Source organism: Vanrija albida (genome assembly GCF_041260175.1).
Source record: "Vanrija albida strain AlHP1 chromosome Unknown contig_3, whole genome shotgun sequence".
Taxonomy (NCBI): Eukaryota; Fungi; Basidiomycota; class Tremellomycetes; order Trichosporonales; family Trichosporonaceae; genus Vanrija; species Vanrija albida.
Genome location: NW_027191422.1, coordinates 1,197,544 through 1,218,078, shown reverse-complemented (window position 1 = coordinate 1,218,078; position 20,535 = coordinate 1,197,544). Strand labels below are relative to the sequence as shown.

General features: G+C 63.7%; 7 protein-coding genes across 7 annotated transcripts; 4 read left to right on the top strand and 3 right to left on the bottom strand.

The window, feature by feature from the left end:
* Window positions 1-257: 257 nt before the first annotated feature.
* Window positions 258-1,694, bottom strand: ETF1_1 (Electron transfer flavoprotein alpha-subunit; the record flags this gene model as incomplete). Its single annotated transcript, XM_069352305.1, has 7 exons — window positions 258-535; window positions 581-730; window positions 769-964; window positions 1,041-1,162; window positions 1,239-1,303; window positions 1,403-1,464; window positions 1,512-1,694. The coding sequence occupies 7 exons, from the start codon at window positions 1,692-1,694 to the stop codon at window positions 258-260; spliced, it is 1,056 nt and encodes a 351-aa protein (XP_069209723.1).
* A 1,519-nt stretch (window positions 1,695-3,213) lies between these two features.
* On the top strand, window positions 3,214-6,391 carry SNT2 (putative PHD type zinc finger protein with BAH domain-containing protein; the record flags this gene model as incomplete). Its single annotated transcript, XM_069352304.1, has 11 exons — window positions 3,214-3,301; window positions 3,338-3,376; window positions 3,428-3,555; window positions 3,617-3,842; window positions 3,898-4,042; window positions 4,094-4,366; window positions 4,401-4,558; window positions 4,595-4,669; window positions 4,706-5,273; window positions 5,312-5,541; window positions 5,577-6,391. 11 exons carry the CDS (start codon window positions 3,214-3,216, stop codon window positions 6,389-6,391), a joined length of 2,745 nt encoding a protein of 914 aa, XP_069209722.1.
* Window positions 6,392-6,547: 156 nt separating this feature from the next.
* Window positions 6,548-11,418, bottom strand: Q8F55_003774 (uncharacterized protein; the record flags this gene model as incomplete). Its single annotated transcript, XM_069352303.1, has 4 exons — window positions 6,548-9,432; window positions 9,470-11,053; window positions 11,105-11,128; window positions 11,178-11,418. 4 exons carry the CDS (start codon window positions 11,416-11,418, stop codon window positions 6,548-6,550), a joined length of 4,734 nt encoding a protein of 1,577 aa, XP_069209721.1.
* A 1,031-nt stretch (window positions 11,419-12,449) lies between these two features.
* Q8F55_003773 (uncharacterized protein) lies at window positions 12,450-13,860 on the bottom strand (the record flags this gene model as incomplete). Its single annotated transcript, XM_069352302.1, has 8 exons — window positions 12,450-12,658; window positions 12,709-12,809; window positions 12,846-13,000; window positions 13,046-13,138; window positions 13,175-13,343; window positions 13,385-13,522; window positions 13,576-13,776; window positions 13,856-13,860. 8 exons carry the CDS (start codon window positions 13,858-13,860, stop codon window positions 12,450-12,452), a joined length of 1,071 nt encoding a protein of 356 aa, XP_069209720.1.
* Window positions 13,861-14,201: 341 nt separating this feature from the next.
* On the top strand, window positions 14,202-15,224 carry Q8F55_003772 (uncharacterized protein; the record flags this gene model as incomplete). The annotated part of the gene is made up of 5 exons (XM_069352301.1): window positions 14,202-14,609; window positions 14,717-14,880; window positions 14,922-14,990; window positions 15,038-15,125; window positions 15,165-15,224. 5 exons carry the CDS (start codon window positions 14,202-14,204, stop codon window positions 15,222-15,224), a joined length of 789 nt encoding a protein of 262 aa, XP_069209719.1.
* A 496-nt stretch (window positions 15,225-15,720) lies between these two features.
* Q8F55_003771 (uncharacterized protein) lies at window positions 15,721-16,612 on the top strand (the record flags this gene model as incomplete). The annotated part of the gene is made up of 4 exons (XM_069352300.1): window positions 15,721-16,046; window positions 16,086-16,297; window positions 16,338-16,396; window positions 16,445-16,612. 4 exons carry the CDS (start codon window positions 15,721-15,723, stop codon window positions 16,610-16,612), a joined length of 765 nt encoding a protein of 254 aa, XP_069209718.1.
* Window positions 16,613-17,122: 510 nt separating this feature from the next.
* PRT1_2 (Translation initiation factor 3 subunit b) lies at window positions 17,123-19,457 on the top strand (the record flags this gene model as incomplete). Its single annotated transcript, XM_069352299.1, has 2 exons — window positions 17,123-17,214; window positions 17,273-19,457. 2 exons carry the CDS (start codon window positions 17,123-17,125, stop codon window positions 19,455-19,457), a joined length of 2,277 nt encoding a protein of 758 aa, XP_069209717.1.
* Between the last annotated feature and the right edge of the window lie 1,078 nt (window positions 19,458-20,535).

The window sequence follows — 20,535 nt, the reverse complement described above, 5'->3', positions numbered from 1 at the left end:
AATCCATTAGGCGTAATTTTGATTCCGCTAATGAGACCGCCCCATTGTCTAATACAAAAGCAAAGGCAGTCGCGCGCTCGCGCCAAAGAGGAGCATGGTGAACTCAGGGAAAAGAGCAAACGCGAGCCAGCCACCGTGGCCGAGTTTGGCCAAGCCCATTGTGGCGGCATTCGGCCGACTTGCGACGCTACTTCTGGCTATCCGTCTATCTATCTCCATGTCCTGCATGCAACGCTGCTACAATACATGCTATGTTTTTACTTCTTGGCCGCCTCAATCTCCTTGACAAGCTCGGGGACGGCGTCGAAGAGGTCGGCGACAAGTCCGACGTCGGCAATCTGGAAGATGGGCGCGTCGGCGTCCTTGTTGATGGCAACAATGAGCTTCGAGTCCTTCATGCCGGCAAGGTGCTGGATGGCGCCCGAGATACCAATGGCAATGTAGAGCTCAGGGGCGACGACCTTGCCGGTCTGGCCAACCTGGAGCGAGTTGTCGGCGTAGCCGGCGTCGACGGCGGCGCGCGAGGCACCGACGGCTGGCGGTGTCAGTCATAGTCTCTCGCACTCTGCATGCGACTCACCGGCACCGAGAGCGTCAGCAAGAGGGTCAAGGACCGAGCCGAAGCTCTCCTGCGACTTGAGGGCACGGCCACCCGAGACGACCTTGGCGGCGGAGCCGAGGTCGGGGCGCGACGAGACAACAAGCTCCTCCGAGACGAACTTGGTAGAGGCTGGCTAGTAAGCATCTGACCTGGGCGGTCCGACTCACAGTCGGTCTCCTTGGCGGCGACCTCCTCAACGGCAGCGGAGCCACCCTCAGCAGCGGCCTTGGCGAAGGCAGTGGCGCGGACAGTGACGACCTTGACGGCGTCCTTGTCAGTCGACTTGAGCTTGAGGATGGCGTTGCCGGCGTAGATGGGGCGCGAGAAGACGTCCTCGCCCTCGAGAGCGATGATGTCCGAGATCTGTCGGCGTCAGCGCGGAACTCGATCGGCGGCGCTCGGCTATTTTCACACGCGATCGCTACCGTGCCACACTCACCTGCGAGACGCCGAGGATACCAGCGAGGCGGGGGAAGACGTTCTTCACGGCAGGGGTGTGGGCGCCGAAGAGGTGGGTGATCGACTTGCCGGGGACGACCTCGGCGAGGACGGGCGCCACGTCTGGAGGTTTCGGTTAGCAGGGGATAGACGAGTGGTGCCTTAGCCGACGACGACGTCGCAGCCAGACGCGACTTACTCTCAGCAACACCGTGCGCGAGCGAGTCCGAGGCGGCGGTGTAGATCTTGGAGAGGCCGTCGATCCTGTGCAGTGTGAGCTCCGAGTTGGTTGGTAGAGAGCGACCGTCATGGGCGGGCGGCTGGGCCGAAATCCGGACCATGACGATTTCGGGCGGCGCTTACTTCTTGGCCTGCTCGACGACCGAGTCGACATCGGCCTTGGAGCCAACGACGATACCAGCGACCTGTGCAGTGTGAGCGGGTGGTGGGGGTGGGCCGATGCAAGACTGACGTCTCCGCCGACCTGCTTGGCGGCAGTGACGGCCGTGAGGGCCGAGTCGTTGAGCTTTCCGCCCTTCTGCTCGAGGAAGACGAGCGACGAGGCGAGACGGCGCTGGGCGGCGGTCGAGAGCGAGCTCGAGGCGATGCCCGAGGAGGAGACGCGGGCGGTGCGGGCGACGGAGCGGAAGAGCATGGCGAGGGAGTGGGGTAGAAGTGAGGAGATGAGAGATGAGGAAGTGGTGCGGAGTACGATGGGATGGCGCCTTTCGGCTCCCCACCCCCTCTGCCCCGTCGTCCGTCGCACGCGCCGGTTGCACCCAGCCGGTGCTTCTGTCGTGGGCGGTGGTGCGTGTCGCCATTTGATCCCGCTCCGGAACTCGGCCGCGCGACTCTGGCTGGGGATATGCGTCGCTCGCCTATTTTGACTGGCTGGCCAATGCGAGCCAAGAGTGGGACAGCGCCGAGAGACTGGAGATGGAGGGGGGATGCTTGTAGGCGCGCCAGGCTACATGCAATGCAATACCGAACGGCGTTTCCTGACGCGTGGCAAACGACGAGGCAAGGTGGACTGGAGCACACCGTCATGGAATGTGGGAACAAGCAATGCCGCGTACAAATACCATCGGGGGCAAGCGGGGCCGTGCATAGGGGCACCTGTTTGGGCAGCACGACGCTCCGAGCGCCTGTTGATCCAGCGAGCAGCAAGCAGCGAGCAATGAGCAGCGCGGGGTGTGGAGCAATGGGGGGCCTCGGGGGTCGCTCGTCAGTCAGTACGGACGCGATTCTGCGGTACCAAATGTGACACTGTTTGTATTGAACGCTCGCCCGCGCGTGTGTGTATGGTGGCCATTGCACTCGGCCTCGGACGCAGACATGCCCATGAGCAGAGTGGGAACCGCCCTCGCGGCTCGCAGGTGATCATGACCCCCAAGTCTCACACGCATCATCAACATTGCGAGATCTGGCCATAGTAGCCCAAGATCGGACTTGGACAGAGGTGAATGATGGAACCAAGATGATGGCCTATCAAGGCCGTTGGTGCACTGTCTGCCGATGAGCAGACCGGTGGCAGATGCACAGTCTTGCCGCGCATGACCGTCACGCAGCGCACTCCCAGTTCACCCCCTCCAATCCCCGTCGACCCGCAGCGCGCACCGTCTCCAACGGTGGATGAAACGAGCAGGCCGTGGCCAGGTGCCACTTCCGGCCGTGGTCATCGCCCGCGCTCTTAGCCCTCTACGACCTTCATCCTTGTAGCAGCAGCAGTACAGCGAATGCATAGGGGCAGTAGAGAGGGGATGCCCCAGGCCATGGGGCACCGGCCCCCGTTGCGCTCTCCCACGCCGCCGTGGCATACACGAACCTCGTCACCGAGCAGGAGCGGCGCTACGTAACGCACAATCTCCCCGACGAGCGAGCGAGTGAGCGACCAAGTGGCCGTCGCCGTCGCCGTCGAATCGTGCCAAGTGCCCTTTGTCTACCTCCTGTCTCTCCATCCTCATCAAATCCATCGACACGGGGGAGCAGCGCATCCTGTCGTGACTGTCTGCATCGTGCACCGCCAGGGTACTCCAGCTGCAACGCGCCGACGACAAGCCTCAACCCCGACTCAGACACCCAGCCAACTTCACGTCAACTTTCCTACGCGTCAACCACACGCCGAAACATCACCCTCTTGACATTACCTTTGTCCCCACCACCCAACCACAACCATGCCCTCTCGCCAGTCCGACATGGCGCAGCAGGGCTTCAAGGTCAACTCGGTCAAGGCCGCAAACGGCGAGACGGTGCACGTGAACGGTGAGCATGCGAGGTCGAACCCGCTGACACCACCAGACCACGTCTATATCTCCCTTCCTTGGTCTGACCGTGATGGTGAGCGCGTGCACGCATCCTCGGAGACGGTGCTGACACCATCGCGCGCAGGCACACCGTACAACATTGCGAGGATACTCGAGTTTGTCCCCCCCGCGAACAAGGACCACCGCAAGGCGGCGCGCGGGCACGCCAACGAGCTCCATGTCCGTCTGGCTATCTACTACAGGCCGAGCGACGTGAGTGGGGCGCGTCAGGCTGCGTCAGGCCTAGCGGGGAGGAATCCTGCTCACTCTACAGGTCGTCGGCCGCAACGTCTCCGACTTCCGCCTGTTATACGCTGCGATTCATACCATGATCGAGCCGGTCAGCGTCATCCGTGGGCGCTGCTATGTCCGACACAAGGACAAGATTGACGACCTCATCAAGTGGAAGCACACCCCGGACCACTTCTACTTCAACAAGTTCTACGACCCATACATCAAGCGCGAGTACGAGGTGCTGCGCACGGCCGCGGTGAACAACAGTGCGTGGGGTGTTGGTTGTTGGGGGACGTGTGTTGAGGCCCTGCTGACCATCAGTCCCACCAAATGTCAAAGAAGTGCTCCTCCAGCGCTATGAGTATCTCATCTGCGAGAAGGAGATGGTGTCCGACCTCCTGGATGCATACCGGAGCTGTGCGGTCTGTCACCAGTGGGCCTCGAGTCAGACGAGTGTGCGGTGCGAGTAAGTCTACGAGCTACGAGGCTCTGCAACCGAGCTAACCCGGCGTCCCAGACTGTGCAAACAGTTCTACCACATGCAGTGCCTCACCCCACCGCTGTCGGCCAAGCCAGCAAAGGGCTACTCTTGGGGGTGCCAAGCGTGCACGGTGCAGAGGAGGAAAGACGTCGAGTCTGAAAAGTATCGCTTCGTCAGCAACGGTGGTTCCGCGCCCCCACGCGGCGGCAAGGTTGCAGCAGCTGCCAAGGCCGCGGCGAGGAAGGAGCGACTCGCTAGCAACGACCAGCCGGATGTCATGTTCCGCTTCTGGCCGTGGCGGTACTTTGGGTAGGTACAGCGCAGCAGCTGTCGCTCACGCCAGCTTGTACACCCGTGCAGAGGACACACTCAGCGCCGAGGATCTCATCTTCCCCCGCGCCGTCACGCGTGTCGGGACAAAGTACCAGGCGAATGTGCTCTCGTGGGAGGAGCAGGTGGAGGCCGAGGCGCGCCACGAGGCGGGGCCATCGCGACTGAGCGGTGGGTGTGACGCGGCGAGCACATCTGACCTTACAGTGGAGCGAGGTTACGACCCAGGAGAGAAGAAGCACGAGTCGACTCTCGAGGTGTGGTGCACGCCAAGCGACGAGCGTGAGTTAGACTTAGCAGTCGCGTCTAACTCCCCAGTGGACAACTTTATGGAGGAGATCCGGGGACTCAGCCTCCCCGTGCCATCATACGACATCCGTCTTTTGAACCGCGCTCCGTTGTTGTTCACCACTGTTGGCAGGGACAAAGCGCTGCAGGCGTTAAAGTCGCTCAAGCTGGCCGACTTTAACCCTATTGTTTGGGAGGACGAAGAAATTGCCGTCTTTGAGGAGCAGCTTGAGAAGAATGGTGGCCTCGACGCCTGGGCGGTTAGCAAGGCCCTTGGCAAACGGCCCGCCGAGGTGCTCAAGTTCTCGTACATGTGGAAGAACAAGAAGCTCAAGACGGAGAACGAGCTCATCCGCCAGCACCGCAAAGTGCACGCTGTCCACGCGAGGAACAATAGCAAGACGCTCGGCGCGCCGTCCTTGGGCAAGATCCGCTCACGCGCCGAGTCTGAGGCGACCGACGACGCCGTCTCGCTCTATGGCGCGGCGTACGTCAGCACCAACAGGATGCAGTGCGCGACATGCTCGACGCGCATGTCGAATGTGTGGTGGCGCTGTCCTCGCTCCGTGCAGGGTACCGCGATGTGCGAGCCTTGCGGGTGAGTCGGCCTCTGTGGCCTCTCTGCTAACTTTGCAGCTCAAACTACCGCAAGTATGGGGTCATCACATTCACTAAAGCCGAGGACGCCAAAATCATCCCGAAGAAGGAGCCCAGAGGTACCAAGCGCAAGGGAGATACGGCAAGTGGTGCGTCTACTCCAGTCCCGACCGGACCTCCAAAACTCCCGCCATGCTCGTCGTGCAAGAAGATGGAGCCCAAGGCGGCTATGGCGCGCTGCAAGACGTGCACGTACTCTGTCCACTCTAGTGAGTAGCTGCTCTTCGCTGCGCTAACCCATCAGCCTGCTATGGCATCGCCCCAGACGCCATGGGCCCGAACTGGGAGTGTGACTTGTGTTCCAACGTCAAAATCGAGGAGACCAACCTCGAGCCGCGGTGTGTCCTTTGCCCCAAGGACACTTCTCTCCTCGTCTCCAAGACGAAGAGCAAGAAGCCGCCAGCCGACTTTGACCTGCTGGCGGCGCTCAAGCCGACCGAGGGCTGCCGCTGGGCTCACGTCCTCTGCGCAACGTGCATCCCTGAGGTGCGGTTCTCCTCCAGCGTGACGTACAAAAAGGTCGAGGGCATCAGCGCCGTCTCGGACGAGAAGTGGCACTCGGTGTGCAACCTCTGCGCGCAGACGGACGGCGCCACAATGCCGTGCAGCGACTGCGGGCTCGAGTACCACCCCTCGTGTGCGTACCAGGCTGGCCACCGCATCGGCTTCGAGTTTAGTCTCGTCAAGCCTGGGCGACGGGACGCAGTGCCCATCGCAAAGTTCAGGGACGCGGCGGGCGTCATGACCCCCGGCATCTGGTGCAAGGGCCACGACCTCGAGGGCCGGGGCATTGTCGACCTGTTCGACATGGACCCCGAGCAGAACGAGAACGCGCTCCAGATCTACACGAGTCTGTACAAGACGATTGCGGCCGACGACTCGTTTGCCCTCCTGCGCAAGGCGCGCCGTCTGGACCGCTTCGAGCCCGAGCCCACGCCCGCTGCCGTCGAGTACAAGTGCTCGTCGTGCGCCATCGACGTCTCGCCACGCTGGCACGCCGACGGCGCCGGAGTCAAGTGCCACCAGTGCTACGTTGCTGCCATCCCCATTGCGGCATAGCCGCATCGCCGCCTAGATGTTTGTTGTATTGTATGCACCGCGGTAACGATAAAATGTGCATTAAATTAACAGGTGAAGAGCATGACCAAAGGGGGGTGGGTATCAATACGATGCAAGATATACAGGGGTGTGAAATATGGGTGGTCTCGTTAATCGTTAATCTGCGCCCATGACGAACACGACCTCGCTCGGCCGGACAAAGAGGGCGCGCGGGCGCTCGGGCGCGGCCCACTCGGACGCCGCAAATGGGCTCGAGGAGCGGCGCGGGTCGGACGGCGGTGGCGCCAACCCGCCGAGGGCGAGGGCAGCGACGGCCGACGGCTGCCGGAGACCACGCGAACCCTGGCGGCCGGGCAACGACTCGGCAATGTTGGCAATGCGGCGCTGTCGGAGGGCGCGCTTGTCTGGGTGGTTTTGGTCGCCCGCTGTCGGGAGCGCCGCCGGCGCTGTAAAGTGAAAGTAGCGCACGCCGTCGTGCGCGCCAGTTGGTAATGTCTCGACACCGAGGCGCTCGAGGTCGTCGACCTCGAGGCCGACCCAGGCGCCGCGCGAGTTGGCCATGCGTCCAAGGTACTTTACGTTTGCGCGGAAGCGCGCGCGCCGCTGTGAGAGGGTCACGATGCAGGGTATGCCGACCTGGAGCGAGACGCCCGGGCCGCTGAACGGCATGTTGCCGTCGTTGATCTCGATCTTGGGAGCGACAGGGGCGACAGGGATCGAAGTCTTCTTCTTCGGCGGGTCGAATGCAAGCGCGGGGTGCGGGCGGAACGGCGAGCCGAGGTGCGCGCTGGTACCGCCCTCGCTGACAATCCGCGACGCGACGCTCACTGGCGAAGTACTCAGCGCCGGCGACGTGACAGCGGCAGGGGGAATATCTTGCCCGGGCGTAGATGGAATAGGCACAGGCGCCGTCCTGGCCTCAGGGGCAGCTCCGACAGACGACGCAGGTGGCGATGGCGCCAGCTGCTCGACATCAGTTCGGGGCGGCTGCTTGACAATGGCTGGGACGTGGGCGGGTTCAGGCGCCTTGGGCGCTTCGGTCTCGGCAGGAGCCGCCGCCTCCGGCACCTGGGGCTGCTCTGGTGTCCTCAGAACTTCCGACTCGGGCGACTGCGGTGCCAGTTCGCGCGCCAACTCCAGCGCCTCGGTCACCTTTGCGGGATCAGGCGACGCGGTGATGACTGGCGTGTTATGAGGCGACGACTCGTCCACGACAATGACCGGCTCGATAATCTCGGATAACCGTGGGGTAACCGGGCCCTCAGTTGAGCCAGATAACGAGCGCAGCGACGGTCGCGGGCCAGTAGCCGAGGGGGGCTGCTTGGCTCCAACAACGCCCGCCACACTGGGAGGTAAGGGCGTTGCTCTCTTCCACGGCGGCGCAGCGGACGATGCGGTTCGTTGGCGGGGAGAGTTGCCAGGCGGCGTTGCCTTGAGGTTCATCGACGTTGAACGCGTCCGAGGGCTAGCTGTGGGGAGCGGCGGGGCCTTGGCCAGGCCAACATCGCGTGGTTTGGGCGTACGCGGAGTGGGCGTCTTGGCGCCGCTTCCGTTCCGGTCTCGCGGTGTCGGCGTCTTGGTCCCCGCCGGCGCCCGCGACGTGGTAGCTGTCGGTGTCTTTGGAACTGTGGGCGTCCTCGGTGTGCCGGCTGCTGCGGCTGCTTTGGCAGTGTTGATACCAGCCGGCGTGGGTCGCCCAGACAACGACTTGGTCGAGGCTTGGTGCCGCAGCGGGCGGTCTGCTGCTGAAAGCGACTTGGTAGAGACAGAGGGCTTGACGCCGGCTCTTGGGGTGCCAGGCGTAGGCGTCTTGCTCCCCGCCAAAGGTGCTTTGGTCGAGATGGGAGCTGGCCGAGCGGCAGCCTTGGGGCCTGGAGCGGGAGCTGCTTCGGTTGACGTGGCAGCAGTGGAAGTCTCCGAGGCGAGCGACGGTGCCAGTGATGGTGCCCGGGAGCGGGTCGACTTGGTACTCGCAGTGGACAACGTTCGCTGTCGCACTGCAGCAACCGCTGGCCGAACAGGCTGCGCTGGCACAGCAGGAGCGGGGCCATTCGCAGGCTTGGTCGCCTTTGCACTCGCCGTCGATAATGTTCGCCGCCGTGCGGCGGCAGCAGCCACGCGTTCGTTGACAGTGGTCGGCGTCTTCGCAGGGGCAGTGGCGGCGGCAGGTGCCGGCACCGGCTTAACAGGCTGCTTGGGCGCAGCAGACGAGATCGTACCTGTGGTTTTGGTGGTGGCAGGCTTGGGACCGCCCGCGACACTCGAAGGCTTGGTGGTGCTCGGCGGCCTCGTGGCGCTCGACGGCCTCGACGCGCTCGTTGCACTTGACGGTCTAGACGATACCGACTTGGCCGTGCCTGCCGTTGTCCGAGCGCTTGAGGCGCTGGCAGCGCTCGTCGCCGAGCTGACCGATTGGTCACGCAGCCGCGTGCTGGCAGATGTGCTGGGTGAGCCGGACCTGGTAGGCGACAGTGGTGAAGATGGCGACTCGGAGCGTGCGGCCGACTGCAGCTTCGACACGGGGGTCCTGCCAGTGAGGGAGAGTGGGCGAGGACCGCCCGTCATGACCTGACCCGGCCGGGTGGGAGTTGGGCTTTGGGCCCCCGTGGTGGCTGCTCTCGAAGCCGCGCGGCCCTTTGAGCCGACAGACACGACCAGTGTCTTTTGCGCCGCGCCTGGGCTGCGCGGTGTCGGGCCAGACGGCATTGGCGGCCGAGACGCTGCTGACGCGGTACGCGATGCTGCTGAACGGGCAGAAACGACCGAACTCGTGGATGCCGAGCTGGAAAGGCGCAGACGACGCAGACCATTCGGTTCGGGCGCCTGCGGCTCTGGGGGCTCGATGGGCGGCGATCGTAGGGTCGAGGTGCGGCTTGCAAGGCTCGCATCTGATGTGCGGGGCGTTCTGGCCGATGATGCGACGCTCCCTGCATCACTGAGCCCTGCTGGGCGCGAAGTCGTCCTTGGCATGGTGCCCCGCCGCGTGCGGGGGAATGCCACCTGAGGCGGGCCGAGCAGGTCTTCAATGGGGACCTCGATTTCTGCGTGGGTCAGTCATCTTCTATACACATTACCCACCATCTCGGATCTCCTTGAGGGCCCATGGTTCTAGCCCGGTGAAGCCGCCCTCCTCCCTGATTTGCATCCATCGGCGCTTGATATGAGCGAGGACGCCTTCCTTTGCGTCCTCGACCTTTTGACGTTGGAGTGACCGTGCCTTGAGCATCGTTTCAAGAGTGTTGGGGTCGACGCGAAGCAGGATGGACGACACGATCGTCTGGTACATTCTGGGCGCCTGCACGCTGCCGCGGGGCCCGCTGGCGCAAGCGACAATCTCGCGGAGAACGTGGTCGAGCAAGTCGTCGCTGAACCCGACGCCCGTGACAATGTCCTCAAACTCTTTGCCGTCGCACACCGCGGCCAGCTGTGTCGAGAGGACGCTGCGGGCTTTGGTTTCAATCTGCGCGGCCATATCGCCAAGGACATCGAGCCACTCGCCGTCGGTCGACCCCTTGATCCGAACCGTCTTCTCCATCCTGGCGCGGACGTGCTCGACACTGCGGTAGGTCGACACGACGTTGGCGGGCGTGACATCCGACATGACGTCGTTTAGCAGCCCTTCGCGGTCTTCCTGGTCGGCAGTGGCGACCTCACGCGACCACGACTCGGCCCAGCCGGCAAGGAGGTACCTGCGGGCCCGGCGTGCGAGATCGAGCGATGCGGTATCCGGTGCGAGTGCGAAACGCCATACGCGCGCCGCGCGCACGTTGCACCGGCGGCAGTGACACTTGTTCCAGTCGAGGCCGTGGCAAAAGTCGTGCACTATCCTCGCCTCAATCTCGGCGACAAGCGAGTCAAGCTGGAGGTATGTTCCCGCACGGTGAATCTGGAACGCAGTCTGGAGGTCAAATGTCCGGTTGGAAAAGTCGAGGTGGCCGGCGTACATCCACCCAAGGCAGAAGTGCAATGCCGCCGGCGTGAACGGTGGCGACGGCAGGTGGACGTCGCTCGTTGGTGGGCGAAACCCGCTGCCGTTGAGAAACATGGCTGCAAAGTATGGTGATCTCGAGACGAGCATGAAGCGGTGGGCCGTAAAAATGACCGTGTTGGCGAGCGAGTCGTCCGAGTCTTCCGACCCGTCCGAGTCGTAGCGCTCTTCGTCTGGCGCCTCCAGGTGTATCCGAACGTCGCAGTAGAGCTTGCTCGTCCACATGTAGGTCAAGTCCTGGCCGAGCTTGTCCCTCCTGTCTCCGAGACTCCCCCGTCGTCCGAGCGAGTCGCGCACGCTACCAGCCCCGCCCTCGGCGTCGCTGATCCACTCGACGACGTCGCCAAACCCCTCGCCCGTGTACAGCCATTCCAGCTGCGCGCGGAAGAGCTCTGGCGTGTCCTCGAGACCGAGTCGCAGGGACGAGCCGTCGGCAGAGCCCGTGCTCAATGTAGGAGCACGCAATGTGCCGTCGCTCTCAATCGTGTCGACCGACAGCGTGCTGCCCCCGCGCCGTGGTGGGAGGGGGAACAGGGACGGGCTGGGCGTGTTGCGCGCCGACGACGTGGACGGGTACAGCGAGGCTATGGGGTACGGCGGCGGGCCGGACGAGAAGGCTGTTGGCGAGCGGGACATGGTCTTGCGCACGAGAAAGTATCTGTCCTTGAACGCCTCTGTGTTGTGTCAGCGTCGCGCTCGCCGTCGCCACCCTCGGCTCTGCTTACTCGGCGCTCGGACGTAGACGACGGCTGGGAGGGGTGGTTAGCAAACAACCCCGGCCCTCGCAACCCAACCCACCCTTGTGTGCCCATATCCGCTCGCCGGCGTCCGTCTCCCAAGACACGTCGGCATAGCGGTCCTTGGCGTGCTCGAAGAGGCTGCGGAGGTCTCTTGCCCAGAGGTCTGTCGACTCTTGTATGCGCCGCTCGACGGTGGGGAAGGGGGCGAGTGCCGCCGACGCCGGCGTGGCCGACGACGACGCCGACGACGACGACGGCTGCGGCAGAGTGGTGGTGGTGGCGCTGTCTAGGCGTCTCATACTGCGCGCTCGTGCGCAATATGGGCGCCAAACATGCGGTGGTGGGGTGGGGGGGTGGGGTAGTCGTCGGTGGTGGTGGGTGGTGCTGGAGTCGAGGTAGGAGCGAGTCGATGTGGTTGTCGCCTGAGTGAGTGAGGAATTGACAGAGTGACGAGGAAGGCAAGTCTACAGAGGCGAGGCGCAAGCACGACCCAAGGTAAGGTTGTTGGACTCTGTCGTTACCGCCGCCGCCGCCGCGGTTGTATGCAGGTTTAGCTTTTGGCTGCCTCTGGCACGGTGGGCTGGGCTGGGCGACTCTAAGCTCTAGGACGGGGGCACTGCCCGCAGACCGACGCGCGCGCTCTGGTCGCGTGGCTCGGGGACAGGGACAACAAGGCACAACAACCACGGGCGGGCGGGCGGCCACCTCCCGTCGCATTTCAACGCGCCGCGCCGCGCCGCCGCAGCCAGCCAGGCAGCGCGCGCCGGTGACGCCAGCCAGCGACGCCAGACACCTGACACCAGACGCCACCGGCCAACCGGCTCTCCCGGGTCCCAGTCCTGGCACACTTTGTGGTGAGTGCGCATTCTTGGTCGCGCGGGCAGCCGCAGACTGCCTATGGTGGCGACACACCCACTAGCCCCTTCTCAGTCGCGCTCGCTGCCAACGGAACTGAACTGGTCTCAAAATCGAGCCAAACACGGCGGGACCAAATCGACCCGCTGGGCGCGACTGACTATCGACTGAAAGAGCTAGGGCAAACAACACGCCCAAAGACACCACTGCCCCTCTCGTCATTCAGTCCCCGTCTCCCTCCCCCACGGGGAACGAGGCACACTGGCACCCACGCCGCTCGAAGCATGGGTATACATATTACCTCGACATGCAACTCGGCATAACGTCCGCGCTACATGGAGTAGTCAAAAGGCAAGAGATGGGAAACAAGACAATAGAGTCGAGAAAGATAACGAAGCAAAACAGGGGGTGAACGAGTAGACTTTGGCAAGGGGAAGGGGATATGCGTCACAAGTGACACGCGCCTGCACGCGGTTTAGGCCTTGTAGCCAGTCGCGAGGCGCTCGGCAAGGAGGAGGGCGGCAACGAGACCGGCGCCGAGGGCACGGGCCTGCGAGTTGCCGCTCTGCTCGAGCGCGTCAACCAGCGTGTTCGGCGCGGCCGAAGTGAGCGGAACGAGGAGGATGGCCAGGCGGAAGAGGGCAAACGTGAGCGCGTCAATGGTAGGCGACGGCGGGTTGGCAGCTGGGAGTGTGAGTAGGCGTCTCAGATTGTTGATCAGTCGCGACACCTACCCTGGTAGCGCGTGGTCGCACCGCCGCGGTGCACGCCCTTCTGCGGCACAAAGCTGACGACGGTGGAGAGGGCCAAGGGCGGGAGGATTGTGGCGAAGAACCTGGGACGTCAGGGCCAGAACCAACACCGCACTCACCACCACGCAAGGGCGGGCCAGAACTCCGAGTCGCGGCCAAACGAGTGGAGCGTCGGCAGCCAGTACGTCCACGACACGCGGGGGAACCAGAAGAAGAGGGTGCGGAGCAGCTGGGCGATGGATCCACGGTCGGTCGTATGCGGGGGGAAGGCAACCTGGCAGGTTAGTAGGGCCGTAGTGACAAGCCGTAGTCGACTCACCGTGTACTTGATGAACGGTGTGACCGCGTGGTAGAGGAACGCCTCCTCGATACCGATGGCCGCGGCGAGGATGCCGTGCGGGGTCGAGAGGATCTGGCGGGTTAGTTGGGATACAGACGCCAAACCCACCTCGCGGGCCTCGCGAACAACGCCGTCGACGGCAAGCTTGCGGGCGTCGACAAACTTGACAACCGTCTTGATGTACGGCTTGATCACGGCGAGCGCGTCGTCGGCGTCCGCCTCGACGAGAGTGAGGGCCTGGTCGGCCGCAGCCTTGGCCTTGGACTTGCTAGCAGAGCTGGTCAATGGTTAGGCCGTGTAAAGGCCATCGCAACTCACAGTGGGGAGTCAGGGAGGGGGATGTTGGCCGCATCGACAATCTTCTCGAGCGTCTTGTTGATGGACTTGCGCACGCGGCTGGCCGGCGTCTTGGCCTCGGGGCCGGGCGTCTCGGCTCCTGGGTCCGAGTCCGAGGCCCTGTGGCCAGCGTGAGCGTGGATGGCGGTGGATGGACCGCCTGTGGCACGTACTGGTTGCGGGCGCGGCGCTGGTAGAGGCCCTTGAAGCGGGGGTCGGCCTTGAGCCTGTCCGACTCGGTGTCGAGCTTCTCCTGCACGCGCTCGCGGAGCTCGATGAGCTTGCCGTCGGTCGTGTCAATGCTGAGCGCCTGGGCAATCTCGACAATCTCGCCCTTGCGCTTCTGCGAGAGCGCGCCGGAGAATGCTGTTGTGCTGTGGCGCGAATCGCGGGGGCGCGCGAACAATGGTTAGGGAGCGTGTTACACGGCCGTCACACGAGTCATCCACCCACGACATGTTGTAGCGTTGTCGTCGAGCGGTAGGTTACCGTCTCTGGAGTTGATGGATCCCACTAAACACCTTGATCAGGTGGATGGGGGTAAGAGTGAGATGTAGAGACGCAAACGTAAATGGGAGTGGCTTGTTTACCTTTTCAGACAAGACGGCCAGGCAGGGTGGCTAGGGCGGGTTCCGCCACCAGCGCCCCACGTTGTTGTCTCGTGGGAAAGAGTTACGTAAAATAACTTGGCTGGTACGTGGCCGAGACATGACACGCTGCCCGCCCCGCCGATCGAGCGAGCACTACCACGACTCGTTGACAAAGCCGAACTGCTGTTGACACTTTCGACACGACCACCATGGCTCACGAAAACTGCAACCACGGCCCAGGAGAGCACCACCACGGCCACGGCCACGACCACGGTCACTCGCATGGCCCTCCCGGCGGGCCCGGTGGACCGCCCATGGACATCCAGGTCGACCCGGCGATGCAGCTCCTCCTCGACTCATTGCCGCACACGCCCAAGCCGTTCGCGCTGGCCGAGATGCCCATCCCCAACACGCAGCCCCCCATCACCCAGGTCATGGTCGTCTGCCTCGAGCACAAGTCGCCCGCGTGCGAGCAGTGCAACGTCAACTTTACCGGCTTGAACTACATGCACCAGTTCCTCCGCGCCGCCCCGCCCGAGGCTATCCCCCCGCCCCCCAACGTCCAGCCCCCGCCCCAGCGCGCCGAGCAGATCAAGGCGGCCAAGGAGGCCGGTAACGTGAGTGGGGCGTGTGGAGAGCAGTGCACGAGATGTGGCTGACCAGTGCTTCCGTCTTCCCCCTCACGTCATTGTCTTCCCTCGCGTCGTCTCGTCGCCGCCCGTAGACCGCGTTCAAGGCTGGCAACATCCCCGTCGCGGTGCAGAACTACTCGCGGTCAGCCGACATGGCCCTGTCGCGGCCACCGTGGGAGCTCGCCGCCGTGTCGCGCGACGAGACGGCTATTGCGCTGTGCAACCGTTCGGCAGCCTTTGCTCTCGCCGGAGCTTGGTAAGTGCCGCTCAGCATGAAGGAATCGAGCTGACAAACAGGGCTAATGCGCTCGCCGACGCCGAGGCCGTCATCGCCCTCAAGCGCCCTTGGACCAAGGGACACTTCAGGTGGGTACCAAAGCCGCAGGCTGGACACCCATGACTGACTCCTCCAGGCGAGCCCGCGCGCTTGTGGGCCTGAACCGCATCGAGGAGGCGCGGGATGCCATTGTGGACGGCCTGCAGTTTGAGCCCGATGACAAGGTGGGTTGAGAGGGATTGGTGCTCGGCTAACCCACCCAGGAGCTCAACAACTTCCTGCAAGAGGTCGACGTCAAGCTTGCCGAGCAGGACAAGGCATAGGTGGTGGGTTGAAGAGCAGCAGCAGTAGCAGTATTGTGGCATCATCGTCGAGATGCGTTATACCCCCCCGGATGGATTGTAATACCGACATTGCACCAGACATGTATTGTTGCCGGCGCGGCGGCGTTGTCGTTGTTGCACGGGCGGGGCGTGACACGTCTTGACGCCATTTCTGTTGGTGTGCGCACTGATCGCTTTTGATTCTTGCCCTCGCCCCCCCTTCGCCTCGCCTTGCCTCGCCCACCCGCCCCGGCCGCCGCCGTCGTCGCCACCGCCGCGGGTTCCCACCCCACCCACATTGCGCCGGCGTCACTGCGCGCTGCTGCGTCACAATCAACGTCGCCCCCCTCTCTGCTTGCTTCCTTTCCACCCACCCACTCCCACCCGCTCCCACTCCAACCCACCCACCCACCACCGACCACATCACCCTCCTTTCCTCTTCTTCTCTTCCCGCCTATCCCAACTCGACACTCCTCCCAATCCACAAACCAGCACAATGGCCCAGGTCGCCCTCGTCCCCGACGACAACCCCCACGACCTCCCCTCCTCCCCCGTGCAGAAGAAGACGGCCAAGGCCACCCCGGCTGCCGCGGCCCTCGCCCGCGCCCGAGAGCAGTACGCAAAGGCCGGCGTCGCCGTCGCGCGTGCGCGCGGCCGCGCCAACGAGCTCTCGCGCCACCCTCACGCGGTGCGCGCGCGTCAGATCGCCGAGTCGCAGCTCGAGACCCTGCGCAGGGCGCTACTCAAGAGCCCCACGGTCCAGCACGCCGTCGAGATCACCAAGCTCGACCCTGCCGTCCTCGTCTTTGGCACTATTACCTTGTGCGTGCAAGTCCGGGATGAGCATGCTCACGCACCCAGCTTCCTCGTGTTCATCTGGTACGACCTGTTCAAGCTCGCCTTCCCCGTCACCACGGCCCTGTGCTTCGTCCGCCCCGCTTACCACGCCCTCGTGGCCCTTGACGACCGCCGCCCGGCCGACGACGTCGACAACACGCTCGCCGTGTTCGTCCTCCTCGGCCTCGTCCAGACTGTCGAGGCGTTCTTTGGCCGCGCCCTTGTCGCCGTCATCCGTGAGTTGGAGGTCACCTCCCACTCACAGCTCACACCCAGCCTACTACTTTGTTCTCAAGCTCGCCCTCTTTGTCTACCTCGGCCACCCTCGTCTCAAGGTGTGTACTGTCTCAGCTGTCTCTCGGATGCCTAAGCTGACACCACAGGGTGCGGCCAAGGTCCACGACAAGCTTCTCAAGAACCTTGTGGCCACCTCGCCCCCGTTCAGTCCGCCCGCCTTCCCCAGCCCGGACCAGGACCTCTCGCCCCAGAAGCACCAGAAGGTCTACACCCCCAAGTCGTTCAACAACGGCACCCCGAGCAACGGCCTCTAAGCGAGCTACGCCCTCGGGCCGAACCACGATGTTAACGAGCACACACCAATGACCCTCATGACCGTCTACCGTACTCATGTGATTTCCCCCTATGATATGTTTCATGCACTCGGCTCCCAGTCGGAGATTGTATACACGGCGGCTCGGGATGCAATGATCGATGATGAGGGGTGGTGTTGGCGGCTGGTGAGACGATGAGTGTGTGGTGGCGACGGAACGTGCCCACTTGTGGGACCGGGCGTGTAATACATGGATGTGCAGTCAATCCTCCTACCTCGTGCTCCAAGCACCGCTCGTGAACACGTTGAATGCATCGCCGAGCTGATCTGTGGTGTTTGTCGACATCCGCCACTGTTCCGGATGCGAGTGCCACACTTGGTCCCAGGGTCGCGAAAGCCCGGCTGGAACTTTTCGCCGCCACGCGCCTGGCTGCGAGTGTCGGCGTGCAACACCATCTCCATTGTCCTTGTGTCAACCACCCATAACATATACCCACTAGACACATCCAAAATGGTCAACCCAGACCTCAGCGAATTCAGCGAAGAAGACCGCATCGAGATCGAGCTCGAGCTCAACTCCGGCTACGCCGAGATTGAGGAGAGGTGAGTAACAAGGCCCAGCGCTGGAGCCCTCGAAAAGTGACTGACCAGACTTTTCCAGGTTCGCCGTCGACACGCAGCAGGGCTTTGAGAATGTGCTCGTCATCGACAACCTCCCGCTCGTCGACGAGTCCAAGAAGGCGCGTCTCATCGAGCGCCTGAGGCAGATCTTCGCCAAGGCCGGCGCGCCGATTGACGAGGACCGCATCAACATGCCCTGGGACGCCGAGAACAACTCGAACAAGGGCTTCGCGTTCCTCACGTACCCCGAGGCGCAGGAGGCCGAGCACGCTCTGCGCGCGCTCGACGGCGTCGCGTTCGGAAAGAACAAGCTTCACACCAACCGCTTCGGCGACATTGAGCGCTTTGCCAACCTTCCCATCGGCGAGGGCGAGCTCCCCACGGGCTGGCGCGAGAAGCCCTTCCAGGAGAAGGGCCACCTCCGCTCGTGGCTCGGCGACGCCGCCGGCCGCGACCAGTACCTCACCTTCCGCGACCAGGACGTCAACCTTTTCTGGAACGGCCGCAACGGCAACGCCGAGCAGGTCAAGGACGACGAGGGCAAGCCCGTCAAGAACGCAAAGTGGGCCGAGCTCTACCTCCAGTGGTCGCCCCTCGGTACCTACCTCACCTCGCTCCACCGCGCCGGTGTCGCGCTCTGGTCGGGCCCCAGGCTCGGCGGCGCTGCCGGTGTCAACTTTATGCGTTTCTCTCACCCCGGTGTTCGTCTTGTCCAGTTCTCGCCCTGCGAGAACTACCTCGTCACCTGGTCGGACGAGCCCATTGGCAACTACGAGAACCACAACGACGCGACCCTCCGCGAGACGTTTGGCCCCGAGGACGAGGGCAACCAGTTTGTCATCTGGGACGTCAAGGCCGGCCGCCTCCTCCGTTCGTTCCCCGCCGACAAGACGCCCCACAACCCCGACGGCCCTGCCCGCCCCCAGCAGCAGTGGCCCGTCTTCCGCTTCTCGCCCGACGACGAGTACGTCGCGCGTGCCCAGGTCGGCCAGGCCATCCAGGTCTACGAGCTCCCTGGCATGGGCCTGCTCGACAAGAAGTCGATCAAGATTGAGGGCGTGCAGGACTTTGAGTGGTGCCCCATGAGCGAGAAGGACTGGGAGCAGCGCAAGCAGGGCAAGGGCCGCGAGTGCATCCTCGCCTACTGGACGCCCGAGGTGCAGAACCAGCCCGCCCGTGTCAACCTCATGAGCATCCCCAGCCGCCAGGTGCTCCGCTCCAAGAACCTGTTCAACGTCACCGACTGCAAGTTCTACTGGCAGAACCAGGGCGACTACCTCTGCGTCAAGGTCGACCGCCACGCGCGCAAGGCCAAGTCGAAGAAGGCGACCTTCTGCAACCTCGAGCTCTTCCGTCTCCGCGAGAAGGACTACCCCGTCGAGGTCATCGAGCACAAGGACTACGTGCCTACCTTTGCCTGGGAGCCCAATGGAACGCGTTTCGCCATCGTCTCCACCAACGACCCCAACTTTGGCCAGAACGTCCCCGGCGCTGTCATCAAGTACACCGTCTCGTTCTACCAGCTCGACCCCAAGAAGGGCGACTTCCTCCCCATCAAGCACCTCGAGGGCAAGGTCGCCAACACGCTCATGTGGTCGCCCCGCGGTCGCCACATCATCCTCGCCACCATCGGCAGCGCCCAGAAGTACGACATTGAGTTCTGGGACCTCGACTTTACGCTCGCCGACACGGCCACCAAGGACGTGTCTGACCCCGGAGCCAACGTCCAGCAGCTCGCCACGTCGGAGCACTACGGTGTCACCGACATTGCGTGGGACCCGTCTGGACGCTACCTCGCGTCGTACGGTTCGTCGTGGCGCTCGTCGCCCGAGCCCGGCTTCTCTATCTGGGACTTCAAGGGCCAGCAGCTCGTGCACCAGGGCCAGGAGAAGTTCAAGCAGCTCATCTGGCGCCCCCGCCCCCCCACCCTCCTTCCCAAGGACGCCCAGCGCAAGATCCGCAAGGAGCTCAAGGACTTCTCGCGCATCTTCGACGAGGCGGATGCCGCCGAGGAGAACCGTGGCTCGGCCGAGAAGCTCGCGCAGCGCCAGCGCGAGATTGCCGAGTGGGACGCGTGGCGCTCGCGCAACAACGCGCGTCTCGCCGAGGCCCGCGCGGCGCTCGGCAAGGAGCTCACGCGCCCCGTCGCCGAGACTGCCGGCGAGAGCGTCGAGGAGGTGTTTGAGGAGCTGATCGACGAGACTGAGGAGGTTACCGTGGCGTAGGTGCGTGGGATGCAGTAGGATATGCACAGTTGTCTATGGTGTGTGGTGGTGCCGCGGGGTACTAGGAAGCCGCTGCTCGGTGCACACGAGGCAAGGTGCACAAGGTCCAAGTTGTCCAGATGATGGCTACTATGTAGTAGTCGCCGTCCAGATGGTGGCTGCTGAGACTGGGGTTCGAGTAAGAGGGAAGTGGCGGAACCGCCGCGCCACACATGCCCGTAAACGAATCAAACTCGACGTGGAGCTCGCACGCCAGGTGCAGACGGGTCACCTTCGCCCGTGGCGTCGCCGCCGTGCCCGCGACCCCCCTTGAGCTCGCCGCTGTGCCGTCAGTCGCAGGCATGCCCCGTCCCCAGGTGCCACCCGACGACGCACTCATCGCCGTCTCGGGTATGATAGTCCACCGCGCGCCCACCACGCTGTGGAGGTACTTGTCGTCTGAAGGACCGGCGCGACTGTCGTCTGAAGGACCGGCGCGACTGACTTTTGTTGTTGGGCAGTTTTAGGTAACGGCCAAGTCGGTGCGCTCGATGTCTTCGTCGAGCACGCATGCAACCTTGTACACACGCGTACGCTCGACCCGGCAGGCGTGGGTCTACGCGCCACCGAGCCCGGCATTGCAGCCAGGGCTTGAGGCCCAAACCGGCGCGAAAAACAAAATCAGTATTCTCTCGCGGTGCAACTGCAACTGCTGCTCGCTGACTGCTGCGCTGACACAACTGCAACTGCTACACCCCCGGCCCAGGCCCAGCAACTGCATGTCTCAGAACCCTTTCTGACTCACTGCAACGACGCGGCGGTGACTCGAACACGGGACGGACACATACATGCAACACAACGCAACTGCAACGGGGCGAACCGATACTGCAACTGTGCAACGCTGGCGTTAGTAGTTAGTGGCTGCTGGCTGCGGGGGTCGCATATGTACCCGCCCACACACCGCCAACACGCGGTGTGCGGTCATGCGTGGGGGTTCGGTGCGAATGCATTGCTGCTGGGCATGCACACGACCCCGCCGCTCGCCGTGCTCGCGTCCACTGACGACTATCCCACGCGCCTGCTTTACTTCCCCTCCGCC